The following is a 16,405-nucleotide window of genomic DNA, read 5'->3' on the forward strand; positions in this document are numbered from 1 at the left end:
ACGTTCAAACCAGAAAATTGCCCCAAACAACCAGATGTTTGCTTTAGAAATGGCGATTACTAACATCTGTTGAAAGTTTTCAAAATTTCAAAATCTAAATCACCCAAATTGACTTCTTGATGTTACAGTTTAAATTTTACAGAAGCAGCCGGAAATTTATTTGTGATTTATTTCAGTAAAACTAATTCATAAAATATAAAATGTGTTTTCGCTCAGGTGAAAAAATAAAAAAATGTAGTTTTCTTACCGAATGAATCTGCAGCTCAAACGGAGAAAGAAGTTGAGTTGATCAGCCGCCGATCAAATAACCAACTTCCCTGTTTGTTTGCTGTCATGTAAAAGCAAAGAGACTTGTTGTTCCACGAAGTCTTCATCCTTCCTGCTCCGACTCTGTCAAAGAGGAAGTCACCTTTTTGGGGCATCTTGAGCTCAGCAGGGTGTGAATGACGTATTCATTCTCAAACATGGTTTTAATCACATGTCTGACCTTCATCTGTCTGCTGAACAGTAGATTTAACAGTCAGATGTGTAATATGTTGAACATGTTTAGTTTAGTTTGAACGAACTGCTGTTTCTTCTGCAGGAAATCTGTTTTAACATGAATGTAACTTGTGTTGCTTTTTAAACTCTGCTAACTAAAGAAGATTTATATTTATAGTTCCCTGTTAACTATTGATGATTACAAGGATGACAGATTATAAATGATTGAACTATGAACATTTCAATGTCTCCTGGTGACACAAACTGATGACTTTAGTTTAAATGGCATCAAATCAAAGAAAACAAAACTCTCGTTGATGCTACGTTTCTTATATTTAAATGAAGTGTGTTTTGCTTTTAGAGCACCTGACGAGCTTGAAAGAAAAATGACTGACTGCAGATCAGATGAGGAATTTGTTGAAGTTTTCTCAGATGTTAATGAGAAATATTATTAGAAAAAGTTGAGAGCTGTGAACTTCACGCAGTGCAGAGTTAATGTGTTTGATTATTTTTCACTTGTCAATGAATTTCAGCCAAAAAACAGAAGCAAAGTCTTTCATATAAATGAATAAAAACCAAATGTGATCAATAGAAATAATTCTTGTGTCGACATGATGAAGAAACTTATGAAACAACGTGGCTGCAGTCACAGTGAGAATCCTGCAGAACACAAAGAACCAACTTCCTGTTTACTTGAAGGACTCAACTTGTTCTCATGAAGTCATCATCATTCATCCAACCACTTCTCTATGACACCTACACACACACACACACACACACACACACACACACACACACACACACACTTTATATTTGACAACATTTTTAGTATCAAAACTACATTAAATTTGCACCACACCGACTCACTGAACACCTGAGCACCGAGGATTCATGTCTATCAGCAGATCAGTCAGTAAATGTACACTTCTTCTTCTTCTTCTTCTTCTTCATGCTCTTCATCACCAATATCTACTTTTAACTGTCCTGTTGTCAATTATTGTAAACAAAGAAACACAAAGTGAGGAAATTGTTTTTACCTTAAATTTATTGAAAGAAACGTGAATAGAAGACAAAACACGCCAAATTTACAGATTATTGATGAAGTTGTGTTTAATTTTGAGTTTCCTACATAAAAGGAAGAAAACATGAACTTTGTTTGAGCTCCACAGAGAAACAAGAACTTTATATTACAAAGATTTTATCTTAAAATGTTCCTCTTTAGTTCACCTTCTACAAAGCAGTATTATGTCATATGTACAGGCCTGGATGATGCTGCGATCCACTAAAATATAATTAATAACATGTGCAGACAGAAATAAGAGATAAAGATAATAAATCAGTCTGTTGACGAAGAGCTCGACATCTTCCTCCTCTTCTTGTAGCTTCATGATGCCTGAACCTCGACCATGTTGACAGAGTCTGCTTCTTTGGTGTCCTGTTGAAACCAACACACACACACACACACACACACACACACACACACACACACACACACACACACACACACACACACACACACACACACACACACACACACACACACACCATCGGTCACTAATTACCAGTCGGTCACAACAACGAAGAAAACTGAAGCTGTGAGTCACAGTTGGTTCATCCAGACTACTATAAATCATGTAAAAGCCTAAAATAATAAATGTGTCTGAAGTGCATGAGGACTAGTTGCTACTGTTCTTAAACCAGCTTCCTGATGGCATCCAGAAACGGACAGAAACAGTCGACTGATGTTTGGCTTGTTCAGTCTTTTGTGGGTTGTTGCTCAACGTTTCCAACCACAGTGTTGCTAACAGGCTGTTTTGTCACATTTTCTATGTCTCTGCTCAGTAACCTCAATAATGTTCTGCTTACTATTCACGTCATTTACATTCGTAGAGTGCAATTAAAACAGTGCAGCACTGTACAACAAAAAGTTTTGCATTTTCTCACCTGAGTCTTTTGACGAGTTGAATATTTGGACCTGAACCAGCTGGAAAACATGAGAGAGCTGCCATAGTAATTATATATAGAGTGAGAGAGTAAAGGTTGGTATAAAACATACATTATTCAATGTGCATCAGTGACAAACATCTTATTGAAATCAACTGGTGGAGGTTGTGGGGGAAACTAAAGGAGAACTGACGCTTATAAATCAAACAGGAAGTCGCCTACAAAAAACAACTTGCATGACATGTTTGTTTGATGGTAAACAAATTTAATGTGAGGAACCAAATTTCCATATGACCTATTTATGATGCTCTCACCTTAAACACCTTCAACATTCAGATGCTTTAATTTATGATACTTACCAAATACAGACAACCAGAGGGATGAGAGTAATGAAAGTACTCTTCACAATAAGTAGAAGCCGTAGTAGAAAGCTCCCTGTTCCTGGAAAAATGAGACTAAGTGACTAAAAGAATACAGACAAAATACTTGGGAAAGTTAATAGATTTAAGTAAATAAATTGGGTTTTCACTGATTTTATATTAATATAGTAAAATGCTCTATAATGGATTAAAACAAAACATAATTGAACTCTACAGCAGCAGAAGAGAAGAGAGCAGATTCAGTTTTGTATTTACCTGCATTATTCACATGAATCCACGATGACGTCTGATTACCAAAAATATTTGCGGCCACACAGTAATAACTTTCTGTATCTGTCTCATTGGTCATCTTGAAGCTGTAAATCTCTCCTTCAGCTACTTTCATGGGTCCATCTGTGCTGTTCTTGAACCAGGTGAAGCTGCTGACGGGAGGCTTGGCTCTGCTGGAGCAGGTGAGATTCACCGAGCTGCCTGCTGACACCAAACCTGATGGACTGATGGATGCTGAGGTGTCTTTAGGAGCATCTGAGGAGAAAGTGACAGATTTTATTCATCAGAAACAGCTGACATGAATCATGACGTGCTGACAGGATCCAGTAACAAACTCTGGTCGTCTCACATGAAACATTGAGAGCCACTTCTGTCTCTGCTGTCTTGAAATCTCCTTCATTCACAGGATATCTGGCAGAGCAGCTGATGTTGTTTCCATCATGTGAGTCTGACAGAGTGACGGTCTCCTGGATTTTAGTTGTAAAGGTTCCATTTGTGTTTTCCTCCATGTTGTTGTGAGAGTCTTGTTGGAGAGTCCAGGTGAGTTGAGGAGGGGAGTGTGGACAGGGAGTGAAAGCTGAGCAGGTGATAGTGACAGACTTCTTCTCCTTCAGATCACCTGAGATTTCAATTCTGGGTTTCCGAGGAGAATCTGTAGTTTCAGATGAAACAGATTTTGCACAGTAATATAAAGCACATTTACTAGACACTAGACAAATAACAAAGACTTGGCCAAACACTGTAAATTATTTGAACCTACACATAAAAAAGTGATGATAAATGTGAAGGATTGAAGATATTAAAATCAAAGATTGTTTAATGTATACTGTGTCCCAGCAGGATCTTCACTGATACTGCTGATAATTCTACAGTTCATGTTTAATTTCACAGTGAAGATTATATTCATGGTGTTTGCTCTTTTAAATTAAAACTTCTCCTTATTTCACATTTTATTCTGAACAATTATATAATAGATTAATAAAAACAAAGCTTTGTTACCTTTAACTGTTATTTGAAGAGGATCACAAACAGCTGTTGACCTGAACGGCCAGTTCATAATTCTGAAGAAGTATTTGTCTGAATGATTTGTACTTAAATTAGAGAACAGAGTGGTGTAGTTTGTTTCATTCAAGTTTCCAGTAATTTTCATTGGATATTTGGAAACTTTCACACTACTGTTGAAAACTACATTATGTTGACTGGTCCGGATATCAGCATGATTTTTAATCCACACTCCAAAGGTTTCTCTTGTGCTGTTAAATGATGATGTCGATGGTGTCGATGGTTTTGGTGTAAAAGAACAAGGGATTTGCAAACAGGATCCACTCAGTGCTTCCATCTGCTTTGGTGCAGCGATGTCGAGGTCTGTATGATTAAGACAAGCAGCCAAAACACCTGTAAAATCAGAAGAATGATTAACACAAGTTCTTTATACATAAACTACAATCCTGCAACATGTATGAGTCCTTTAAAAAAATGTCCTTTCAAATATTAGAAAGTTTGAATGATGCGAGTCTGTAAATAAAAGTGAGTGAACAAACAGCTCACCTGGAAGAAAGAAGACACTCAGTAACATGTTGACTGTCACCACGTTCACAGACAGAGCTGCCAGGAAATTCATCTCCAGACTGGAAAAAGAAGAAAACCATGTTGTATTTTAGTGTCTTAATCAAAGAACAATTTTAACAAAGTATTGACATTTTTAAAGCAACATCAAATTCAGACATTCAAACCAGAAAATTTCCCCAAACAACCAGATGTTTGCTTTAGAAATGGCGATTACTAACATCTGTTGAAAGTTTTCAAAATTTCAAAATCTAAATCACCCAAATTTACTTCTTGATGTTACAGTTTACATTTTACAGAAGCAGCCGGAAATTTATTTGTGATTTATTTCAGTAAAACTAATTCATAAAATATAAAATGTGTTTTCGCTCAGGTGAAAAAATAAAAAAATGTAGTTTTCTTACCGAATGAATCTGCAGCTCAAACGGAGAAAGAAGTTGAGTTGATCAGCCGCCGATCAAATAACCAACTTCACTGTTTGTTTGCTGTCATGTAAAAGCAAAGAGACTTGTTGTTCCACGAAGTCTTCATCCTTCCTGCTCCGACTCTGTCAAAGAGGAAGTCACCTTTTTGGGGCATCTTGAGCTCAGCAGGGTGTGAATGACGTATTCATTCTCAAACATGGTTTTAATCACATGTCTGACCTTCATCTATCTGCTGAACAGTAGATTTAACAGTCAGATGTGTAATATGTTGAACATGTTTAGTTTAGTTTGAACGAACTGCTGTTTCTTCTGCAGGAAATCTGTTTTAACATGAATGTAACTTGTGTTGCTTTTTAAACTCTGCTAACTAAAGAAGATTTATATTTGTAGTTCCCAGTTAACTATTGATGATTACAAGGATGACAGATTATAAATGATTGAACTATGAACATTTCAATGTCTCCTGGTGACACAAACTGCTGACTTTAGTTTAAATGGCATCAAATCAAAGAAAACAAAACTCTCGTTGATGCTAAGTCATCATCATTCATCCAACCACTTCTCTATGACACCTACACACACACACACACACGCACACACACACACACAATTTATACTTGACAACATTTTAGTATCAAAACTACATTAAACTTACACCACACCGACTCACTGAACACCTGAGCACCGAGGATTCATGTCTGTCAGCAGATCAGTCAGTAAATGTACACTTCTTCTTCTTCTTCATGCTCTTCATCACCAACATGTACTTTTAACTGTCCTGTTGTCAATTATTGTAAACAAAGAAACACAAAGTGAGGAAATTGTTTTAACCTTAAATTTATTGAAAAAAAAACGTGAATAGAAGACAAAACATGCAAAATTTACACATTATTGATGAAGGTAGGTAGGTAGGTAGGTAGGTATGGTAGGTATTTACTTCATTAATCCCCGAGGGGAAATTTTTTTGCTACAGCAGCATACAGAAGCAATAAAATAATAATAGAAATAACAGAATAAAATAATAGAATAGAATATAATAATAGAAAAGCAATAAAATAGCAGTAAATAGCAGTAAAAAAATATAAATATAAAATGCACAGTATATACAGTACAGTATATATCTATATATATTATATACAAACAAACCAAGAAACACAGTCAACAGTGTTTTTGTAGCGTGATGGATTTTGCCAGAGGTGAGTTATTGTACAGTCTTATTGCGGTCGGCAGGAATGATCTCCTGTATCTGTCCTTGAGACAGCGGAGCTGGAGGAGTCTTTTGGAGAAAGTGCTCCGCTGTCCCTGCAGCAGGTGGTGGAGAGGGTGGTCAGGATTATCCAATATGGATAATAGTTTGTTCAGCGTCCTCCTCTCCACCACCTTTTCCAGGCTGTCCAGTTTGTAGCCGATGATGGAGCCGGCCTTCTTAACCAGTTTATTTAAGTCTGTTGGTGTCTCCGGCTCCAACGCTGCTCCCCCAGCAGACCACAGTGAAGTACAGTGCACTGGCCACAACAGACTGGTAAAACATCTCCAACATCTTGCTGCACACATTGAAGGATCGAAGTTTCCTCAAGAAAAAGAGTCGACTCATCACCTTCTTGTAGACAGCGTTGATGTTGGTCTTCCAGTTCAGTCTGTTGTCATGGAGACACCCAGGTACTTGTACTCCTCAACCATGTCCACCTCCTCTCCCAGAACTCTCAGCGGTTGTGGAGCCGTCGTCTTCCTCCTGAAGTCGACCACCATCTCTCTGGTCTTGGCCAAGTTCAGGAGCAGGTGATTTCTTCCCACCAACACCACAAAGTCCTCCACTACTGCCCTGTACTCATCCTCCCGTCCATCCCTTATACACCCGACCACTGCAGAGTCATCAGAGAACTTCTGCAGATGTCGTGACTCTGAGTTGTACTGGAAGTCAGTGGTGTATAAGGTGAACAGAAAGGGAGACAGAACAGTTCCCTGAGGAGCTCCAATACCACTGACCACCGTATCAGACAGCACACTGCCCAGACGGACAAACTGTGGTCTGCCTGTCAGGTAGTCATTGATCCAGGAGACGGTGGACGCGTCCACCCCCACCACCCGCAGCTTCTCACTCAGCAGCAGTGGTTGGATGGTGTTGAATGCACTGGAGAAATCAAAGAAAGTGATTCTCACAGATTCACCGGTTCCATCCAGGTGAGACTGAGCTCGTTGCAGCAGGTAGATGATGGCGTCGTCCACTCCCACACGAGGCTGGTACGCAAATTGCAGAGGGTCCAGAGAAGATTTCACCAGCGGCCTGAGGTGGGCCAAGACCAGCGTCTCCAGCACCTTCATCACATGAGATGTGAGGGCAACCGGTCGGTAGTCGTTGAGGCCAGATGGAGTCGTCTTCTTCAGTACAGGAACCAGGCAGGACGTCTTCCACAGCACCGGGACTTCCTCCTGCTTCAGGCTCAGGTTGAAGAGGTGTTGTAGGACCTCAGCCAGCTGGACGGCGCAGGTCTTCAGGACCACGGGGGTGACGCCGTCAGGTCCTGCAGCCTTGCGCTGGTGGATTCTCTCCAGCTGTCTCCTAACCTGGCCAGTCGTCACAGAGAGGGGGGGGGGGGGGGGGGGGGGGTGTCGAGGTGTCGATGGAGGAAGAGCCCTTTGAGATTGAGGGCTCTATGCAGTTCACCAGGGGGCGCAGAGGGGGAGGGAGGGAGGCAGCAGAGGTGTTTGGGAGGTGTGAGGTGTGGAGGAGACAGATGAGAGTGGTGAACTGAACCTGTTGAAGAAACAGTTTAGTTCATTGGACCTCTCCAGGGAGCCCCCTGGTTGTTCCTCTCCAGGTTCCCCCTGGTTGTTCCTCTCCAGGTTCCCCCTGGTTGTTCCTCTCCAGGTTCCCCCTGGTTGTTCCTCTCCAGGTTCCCCCTGGTTGTCTCTCTCTCCCCTTGAAGCCAGTAATCCCCTTCATACCGGTCCACACCTCCCTCACGTTGTTCTGCTGGACTTTGGCCTCCAGCTTCCTCCTGTAGGAGTCCTTGCACTCCTTGAGCTTCTCCTTCAGGTGGCGCTGCACTCTCCTGAGCTCCTCCCCGTCCCCAGACCTGAAGGCTGCTTTCTTCTTATTAAGAAGCACCTTCAGGTCACTGGTGATCCACGGTTTATTGTTGGGGAAGCAGTGTACAGTCCGGGATGGTACGGTGGTGTGTTCACAGAATTTGATGTATTCTGTGATACAGTCCGTCATGCTGTTGATGTCCTCCCCATGTGGTCCACACAGCACATCCCAGTCCGTGGACTCAAAGCAGTCCTGCAGGGCTTCTTTAGCCTCCTGTGTCCACCTCCTCACAGTCCTGGTGGTCACAGGCTGCCTCTGTACCAGAGGAACATACTTGGGAGTCAGCAGGACCAGGTTGTGATCTGATCTACCAAGGGGGGGAAGGGCAGTAGTACTGTATGCACCATGGCATTAGCATACAGTAGGTCCAGAGTTTTATTGTCCCGGGTGGGGCAGTTCACATACTGGTGCAAAGTTGGCAGTACTTTATCCAGACTGGTTAAAGTCTCCAGTAACTGCCAAAAATGCACCGGGATGCTTAGTCTGCAGTTTAGCCACAGTGGAGTAGATGGTGTCCACTGCTGCCTCTACGTCAGCTGATGGAGGAACATACACAGCGATAACAATGGCGGACGTGAACTCCCTCAGTAAATAATAAGGACGCATCCCCACGACTAGAAGTTCAATGTCCGGGATACAGAAACGTTCCTTCACACACACGTGGTCGGGATTACACCACCTCTCGTTCACATAGACTGCAATCCCTCCACCTTTCTTCTTGCCGCTCCGAACAACGTCTCCGTCCGCCCGAACAGTCCTGAAGCCGGGTACGGCCGCGCTGTGGTCCGGGAGATGTGAGTGCAGCCACGTCTCGGTGAAACACATGATGCTGCCCTCCCGGTACTCTCTCTGGGTCTTTACCAGCGCCGAGCTCGTCCGTCTTGTTAACCAACGACCTCACGTTCCCCATTAAGATCTCCGGTACCGATGGTTTATATTTCCTCCTTTCCGCCTTCAGCTGAGCTCCAGCTCTGCAACCCCGACGTCTTCTCCGAAGTTCATCGGGGATCTCAGGCCTCTCTCCGGGCAGCAGCAGTAGAGGTCTACTCAGCGATCAGCTGATCACGAGAGTAAACAATAACAGAGCCCCCAGCCAGAAACGTGGAAAAATTACGGTCCATTGTCTGACCGTTAACTTAACACACGAGAGAAAGAAAAAACAACAACTCCGACGAGAGAAGAAAGGCTTAAAAAATACTAATAAACAACACACTCGGGGAGGAGCTGCTGCAACAGGCTGCTGCTCGCGCTATGCCATCTACAACAACGCCCCGCTTCATGGACCCATATTTAACATGCCCTCACACATCCCACCTGTAAGTACCTCCTGTTATTTCAAGCACTGGTCTACATATGCACTCAGGATGTTTGAGGCTAAAGTTTGTCCGGCCCGGGTTTCTTGTTAACTGATAACAGAGAAACGGCGGTTTGGACATAGAGCAAGACATCCAAAATGGAGGCCTAACCATAGTCTGGTTACGGCCTTAAAGGCGAGATGAAACAGTCAAATTAGATAAGCTTTGTAAATGGGATATGGTTGACCATAATATTATATAATTCTTAATGTGATAATGGTAATACTCCAACTAATTACATATGGTGCACATTACATGCACGACTAAAAGCGGCTGCATTTTATACAGAATTTGAATCTCACTGAAGTGAGAGATGATTTTTTTTTTTTTGACTGAATATTTGAAGGTTAACTAACAATATTGCTTATTTTTTAATGTTCTTAAGTTAATGGGAAAAAAAATTCCAGTATTTTTGTCATATTGTCAAGAATGTAAATAGTATTATTAATTTTGAAATGCCACTTGTTTGTTTTCCAGTATCAGGGAGGGATGCTGCCACAGTTGCAGGTGTGTTATAACCAGCACATGATGACGGCGCCTCCACAGAACCCGGCTCTCTATATGGGCGCCATGAATGGTCCAGCCGGTTCTGCAGGTTGCTCTTCCTGGCCCACCGGCTCAGTACAGTCTGCTGTGCCCAACACACCCCAGGTGACCAGCTGGCCTATGCCACCTGAGGTCGACCCATGTAATCGCCTCGGTGCCCTTAATCCGCCAACTGTTCCCCCGTCAACAATGTTGGCAACAATATTGGCTTCGAGAGCAGAGATGTGAGCAACCATAACTCCTTCAATCCTGCCATGATGTACAACCCCAGCCTGTAGTGAATTTTTGAGCTCACCAGTGTACACGCTTTTCTGTAAATATCATCTGACTTGTATACAAGAATCTCCTCCAGAAGTTTCCTGACTTGTAATTGAGAGGTAATTTTTATCCTGCCACATAGGCCTTGTTCTAACTTGTGTTTTACTGAATTTTATTGTGAACTTTTTTTTTTGAACTTTGAACTTTTTTTTAAACTTTTGTGTTTCCTTAACGTAGGTCACTGTGTTTTTTTGCCCTTAAGGTCAATAGACGTGTCCAAGTTAGATGGATCTTTTTTTTTTTTTTTTTTAACGTGTCAAGTAGTTGCAGTTGCTGACTATGTAATGCTCATTAATTTGTAATCACTGAATTGGAATGACAAACAAATACATTTGCCAAAAAAAATAAAAAATATATATTTGCCAAAAAAATACATACTACACAATAAGTGTGAGACTTGTCTTTTTTGTTGTTGAAATGTGATTCATGTTGGCAGGGTATAAATACATTTCCAGAAGATAGGAGACAAAAAAGATGTTTGCTGACAAATGTATTGAAAAGCATTTTATTGAAAAGACTATATTTACATCAGAACCAAATTCACAGTCAGTGGTGACCTTAGAATACAATTACAATATTGCTCCCATCACCAACAGCTCTTCAACCTACCAGGCATTGTTCCTCTTATCTACTGCAGGGCTGGTGCAAAACAAGGTTATATTGGAACAGGCTGCTATGGTCAAGTGTGTGTGAAGGAAGAGGGTGGGGGTGGGGAGGGGGGAGTATAGGAGCAAGTAACAACACTTGCTGCATAATTGATCAAAACTACAGTGAGTCATCTGTCTCAATAGTTGGTTAATATGGGGACTATAGAACATTTAGCTCCTGTCCTGCTTATATAGATACTGAAGTAGCAACCAGAGCAGGTGATGTCACACTGCATCGTACAATGTATTCAATGCATTCACTTGTATATCATACATTTCACCCATTCACTCCTGATGAGATAAAATCATCCCTTTGTCATAAAATATTCCATTTTATCCTTAAAATCCATGATGATCTCACCACCCCAATTGTCCTTCATTTGTCCGTCCACCCAGCTATCCCTTATTCAAAAATGACGGTAGTTCAACTCCCTTCAAATCAAGGTAAAGGCCCCTGTGTCTCCTCCCATTAACACAATAGGAGGTGTTTGTTGTGTGTGAGTGAAAGAGCAAAAGAAAACAATGAAGATTGTCCATGTGTGCGATGAGGAAATATGTTTACAGCTGCGTGTGTGTGTGTGTGTGCGTGTGTGTGTGTGTGTGTGTGTGTGTGTACATATGTCTAGTCCATCTTGAGACTCCGGTAGATGTAACAGATAAATGCCAGTGAGGCCCAGAAGGACACGCTGCCCAGCATTAGTGAGAAGACGAGCGCTGTGAGCAGAGAGTAGCCGAAGAACTCTGTGCTCTGCACCAGGCCGCTCATAGACGACCGATTCCTATAGTAGAAAACCGAGTAGACGAAGATGAAGAGGCCGGTTGAGCCGGTGCTCAGCACGCTCCGCCACCACCACCGGTAGTCCTCGCCTGACAGCAGGAAGTAGGTCAGCGCCATCGAGATGCAGGCACCCACTGAGACGAGGATGGCGAAGACGCACAGCAGGATGCCATAGAGGGTGTAGTGCTCTCTGCCCCAAACGGTGGTGAAGATGTAGTACAGCTCCACAGAGATGGCACTGTGGGCAAGAATTCATGCAAAGTAGGCTTTAGTGTGAGAATCTGGAAATTAACAGGCAATATTTTCGTTTTTATTTGTGTGGTTCAATAGTATGAATAATAATCTAAAATGATCAGCCATGACGACACAAACCTATCACTTTGAAGTTTTACTCTCTTAAGCATCTTTCTGAAGCACTACCAACAACAGGCTGCTTTTTGTCTTTGCTTTTAAGATGCAAAGATATGAACGACCCTCTCTCCTGATTGGCTGACTTTTGAGTGGCACACGTCCCGGCCAATCACAGATTTTCTTCAATCTTGTTGCTTGCCAAGAACTCCACAGAATGACCGCCTTGTTTTCTTCCACATTAAATTTGGAAAGTGGGCCACACTGAGGATTGACAAGTGACATGATCACAAACTTGTGAAAAAGTTTCTGGATACGAGCGGTGTGTATTTCTCAGTGGACTGACAGTTTTGATGTTTTCACTCTATTTGTAGATGTAGCTTTTTAATATAAAAAAAAGAAAAAAGCATCGGAAATCTAAATTTATACAAATATATATGATACAAAACGGGTCCTTTAAATATGAATAAAGAGTATAAGTTATGAATGAACTTTAAATAGTTCATAAATAATTTGAAGCCCTAAACATGTTGTCTTTTAATCAAATTTGTTAACTTTGCTCTTCATCTTTTTATTTCCTTGCCCTTCAACTGTGCACTCTTGAGAGGAAATACTAAATGCTATTCAATTTTCTGGGCTCACCTGAAGGGTAGGAAGCCGCCGATGGCCATGTGTACGACCGGGTGTTTGTACCAGGGCTGTGTGGGAATCTGCCGGGGGATGTTACGCGTGCGGCACGGCGCCTGGAAGCTGCCAGCTCGGTTCTTTCCCACAATGCCGCCGGTGACGGTGAGGGGGAAGCCCACCAGCACCCAGGCGCCCAGCAGGAGGAGCACGGTGGTGGCCGGCAGAGCCTGCGTGGAGCCGCTCCACCAGTGGATCGAGTTCACTACACTCCAGGTGAGGAACAGAGGAGCAGCAGGAACAAATGACCGAGTGAAAACAAGACCAGCATTGATTTTAATCAGTCCACGTACCGCTGCCTCAAAGTGTTGCAGAGCTGTCTAAAATGTAATGACAAAAAATGGATCCATTACTTGGTAAAGCAGAAGTTGAACTGGCCTGAAGGAATTTGTTTTCAAATAACTTTCTGTTCCTAAAGTACTAGAAAAGAAAGTGCGAATGCTGTTAAAACATTATTAGATAAATAAATAATGAACTGAGCAGGCTTGTCATATTGCACAGTTAATTATTATATACCGCAATAACAAACAAGAGGTGCTCTACCTAGCCAGCCAAAAACTCCAACTGAAAATATGAGAAGAAGTAATCCTTTACGTCTGGTAAAGTCAGTTTATCGCCGATACTTTAAAGTAAAAGGAAAAGCCTTTGAGACAGGCCTTGTGATATTGGGCTATAATAAACTCTAACATTCATCACACTTGTTAATCCTCAATGATACGTACAATGCCTGTGGTGAGTCAATGAATAACCTGTGAAAACATTGATAAGTAAAAGAACATTTAGAGCTACAACTGCACTACTGAAGTTTTAGAAACATATTTATGAAGTAACAGATTCAGAACATCCCACTTCTTGCTTGTAGACAATCTAGCAAGGTGCATCCATGTCTTTTATTTCCTCTTCTAAAACAAGGCGTGACACACACACACACACACACACACACACACACTGCAAACAAACACTTGCAGCACTTTCACAGCCTCTTAATAGGATGCAGTTCATTTCATTTCCACTGGAGGTCACTGTCCGTTCTGTGCCCGTTAACACAGAGCTTTTTATTTTATTAGCCAATCACATCTTTTAGAAGGACGTATCCTACCTAGCAACGGTGTCAGCTACATCTCACTAAGATAAGGGTTTCAGAGTTGCTCTAAGAAGTTTACTAACTCACTCTTAAGACCACTTTGCTCAACATTTTTTTGAAGTTTGGAGCTCGCTGAGAGGAACTGTTTGTGAAGATCAGACACAGTATGAACTGAGATAAACAGCAGACAGCAGATAAGTTCTGGATCCAATCTCTCACATTAAATAACACTATGAACGCTGAAGGTAGAACAAACTGTCCTCTTTCTGCACAGGAAGCTCGACACCCTGCGCTCACCCCAACTCCCGCTTCTGCGCCCCGGCGGCTCAGTGTCCCATCATCGACCCCCAGTGGGAGAGCGAGGAGGGCGTTCCCATTGACGCCATCATCTTCGGTGGCAGGAGGCCTGAAGGTTGGTGTCGACGACACAGATGAAGAGGTTTTTTTACTTTGACCTCGTATTAGAATTAGAGGGAAAAAGAAGCCGTAAAAATGTGGAGAATCCTTCTTTTCTTTCTTTGTTTCTACAGGTAGATTATTTCTAATTAGACAGTTTTTATATCCTGGAAAAGCTTTTGAAGTGACTTCAAGTATTTAAGTACACTGTGCACGGTCTGCCTGATGCAACACGATGTTTCTGTCTTCTTCTTTAACGTAATATAAGTTTGAGTCATTACAGCATAAACACCAGTTTCATATCAGCACAAGAACATTTATAACGGACAGAAGCTGTGCAGTAAACATGATGAAATGCTGATGTTGTCAGGAGTCCCTCTGGTCTACGAGTCTTTCAACTGGCAGCACGGTGTGTTCGTCGGAGCCTCGATGAGGTCAGAGGTCACAGCAGCTGCTGAGCATAAAGGTACGAAAATCCACATGATGCTCTGTTGAGCTTCAGGTTGATCCAGAATCCTTCTGTTGATGATGTATTTTAAGACAATGGTCAGACACGGACTTTAAATGAACTTTTCATGAATCAAACGAGCTCGACGTCAATCTAAAAACCTGCAGAGGTTTCTTCACCCGTGAAGCTAAAAAGTTCATTTTAAATAATCATTTCACATTTGACAACCTGTTTTTATACATTTTGGATACATGCATGATTGTATCTCGCTCTGAGTTGTATTGTTTCCTTTCACCTCTCCAGGGACTGCAGATAGAAATGAGCTCGTAGCTAGATGTGGTACAAAGCATCTTTTTGAGATGAATGTATTTTGTACATGCTCCCTCTTATAAATAAACTCAATAAACTAAACTGAAGCTTCATCACATTTACAAAGTATTCAACTGTTTTTCCTTCAGGCAAGATGATCACGCACGACCCCTTCGCCATGCGTCCGTTCTTCGGCTACAACTTTGGCGACTACCTCGCTCACCGGCTGAGCATGCAGAGCCGAAAGGCGCCGACTCACCTGCCCAAGATCTTCCACGTCAACTGGTTCAGGAAAGACCCGGCGAGCGGCGCCTTCCTCTGGCCCGGCTTCGGCGAAAACGCCCGCGTGCTGGAGTGGATCTTCAAGCGCTGCGGCAGGGAGAGGGAGGACGAGGCGGCCAAGAAGAGCATCATCGGCTGGCTGCCGGTCGACGGCGCCATCGAAACCAAAGGCCTCGGCGGCAAGGTGGATATGGGCGCCCTGTTCGACGTGCCCGAGCCTTTCTGGCAGAAGGAGACCAAGGAGCTGAGAGCCTACTTCACCCAGCAGGTCGGAGCCGACCTGCCGGCTCAGGTGGAGGCCGAGCTGAAGGCGCTGGAGGACAGAGTGCACAGTTAAAACCCTGCTGACAGGAAGTACAGCAGAAGAAGGGAGGGAGACACAGGAGTCGGATCAGAACCAGAGCCACTGACCGGGTTTACATACAGAGAGAAATGTGGAGCTTAGAAAGGCTTTTTACAGGTGAGCATAAAAACTGATGACCAGGTGGAGATACAAGCCACAAACATGGCAGCAGCTCCTATAAGAGCCTCGCTGCTCAGTCAGAATAATACAGAACTTATTCAATCACTAGTTAACCTTCTCTGTGCATGAAAACTCAGTCCGTGACCGCTGCCCTTCTCTGCATGAAGAGAAATCTGTTAGGAAAACCAAATGTACACTGCAACACCAACCTTACTTCACACTAATGCTGCAACACTTTGAGGGACCGGTGGCTGCGAGGGACGTGAATGTTCGGGTTTCCCAGAGAGAGAAGCTCATGTCACTACCTCCATTCACTCACAACTCCCGGCGTGGTGCTGGAGTACAATCAACCTCGTAGTGCCTTTTTGAACCAGGCAGCGTCCAGGCTGCGAGTGTTTACAGGCTGACGACCAAAGACCTTTTTTAAGGATAAATTCTGAAAGGGCAGATAAAGTTTGAACACTTTTACGAAATAAAAGTTTTGAATTACATTTTCAATACATTATCAACTGAGTCTCACCAGATATTGCCCTTCATTTTAAATTGAGTGTGATATTACAAAAATAAAAGTGAGAACATTGTAGTCCAGGA

The 16,405-nt window shown here is 42.6% G+C and overlaps 2 protein-coding genes across 2 annotated transcripts; one reads left to right on the top strand and one right to left on the bottom strand.

The window, feature by feature from the left end:
* Positions 1–3,391: 3,391 nt before the first annotated feature.
* On the bottom strand, positions 3,392–4,750 carry LOC138199229 (myeloid cell surface antigen CD33-like; the record flags this gene model as incomplete). The annotated part of the gene is made up of 3 exons (XM_069151164.1): positions 4,623–4,750; positions 4,074–4,469; positions 3,392–3,726 (listed from the first exon to the last, which is right to left on the bottom strand). Coding segments are annotated over exons 1-3 (804 nt in total), but the record flags the coding sequence as incomplete, so codon positions are not given.
* A 7,282-nt stretch (positions 4,751–12,032) lies between these two features.
* LOC138199180 (phosphoenolpyruvate carboxykinase [GTP], mitochondrial-like) lies at positions 12,033–16,256 on the top strand. Its single transcript, XM_069151119.1, has 5 exons — positions 12,033–12,044; positions 12,802–13,048; positions 14,191–14,328; positions 14,683–14,778; positions 15,219–16,256. The coding sequence occupies exons 1-5, from the start codon at positions 12,033–12,035 to the stop codon at positions 15,686–15,688; spliced, it is 963 nt and encodes a 320-aa protein (XP_069007220.1). The 3' UTR covers positions 15,689–16,256.
* Positions 16,257–16,405: the final 149 nt, after the last annotated feature.

The sequence above is a fragment of the Embiotoca jacksoni genome, unplaced genomic scaffold (assembly GCF_022577435.1).
Source record: "Embiotoca jacksoni isolate LCO1_2020_lvr unplaced genomic scaffold, fEmbJac1.0.p SCAF_17, whole genome shotgun sequence".
In the NCBI taxonomy this organism is placed as follows: Eukaryota; Metazoa; Chordata; class Actinopteri; family Embiotocidae; genus Embiotoca; species Embiotoca jacksoni.

What these genes read in the sequence shown, in the direction of transcription:
- LOC138199180 (XM_069151119.1), top strand. An exon ending in CGGTGGCAGGAGGCCTGAAG is followed by an intron (nt 14,329 to 14,682) that starts GTTGGTGTCGAC and finishes TGATGTTGTCAG; the next exon opens with GAGTCCCTCTGGTCTACGAG. An exon ending in AGCAGCTGCTGAGCATAAAG is followed by an intron (nt 14,779 to 15,218) that starts GTACGAAAATCC and finishes TTTTTCCTTCAG; the next exon opens with GCAAGATGATCACGCACGAC.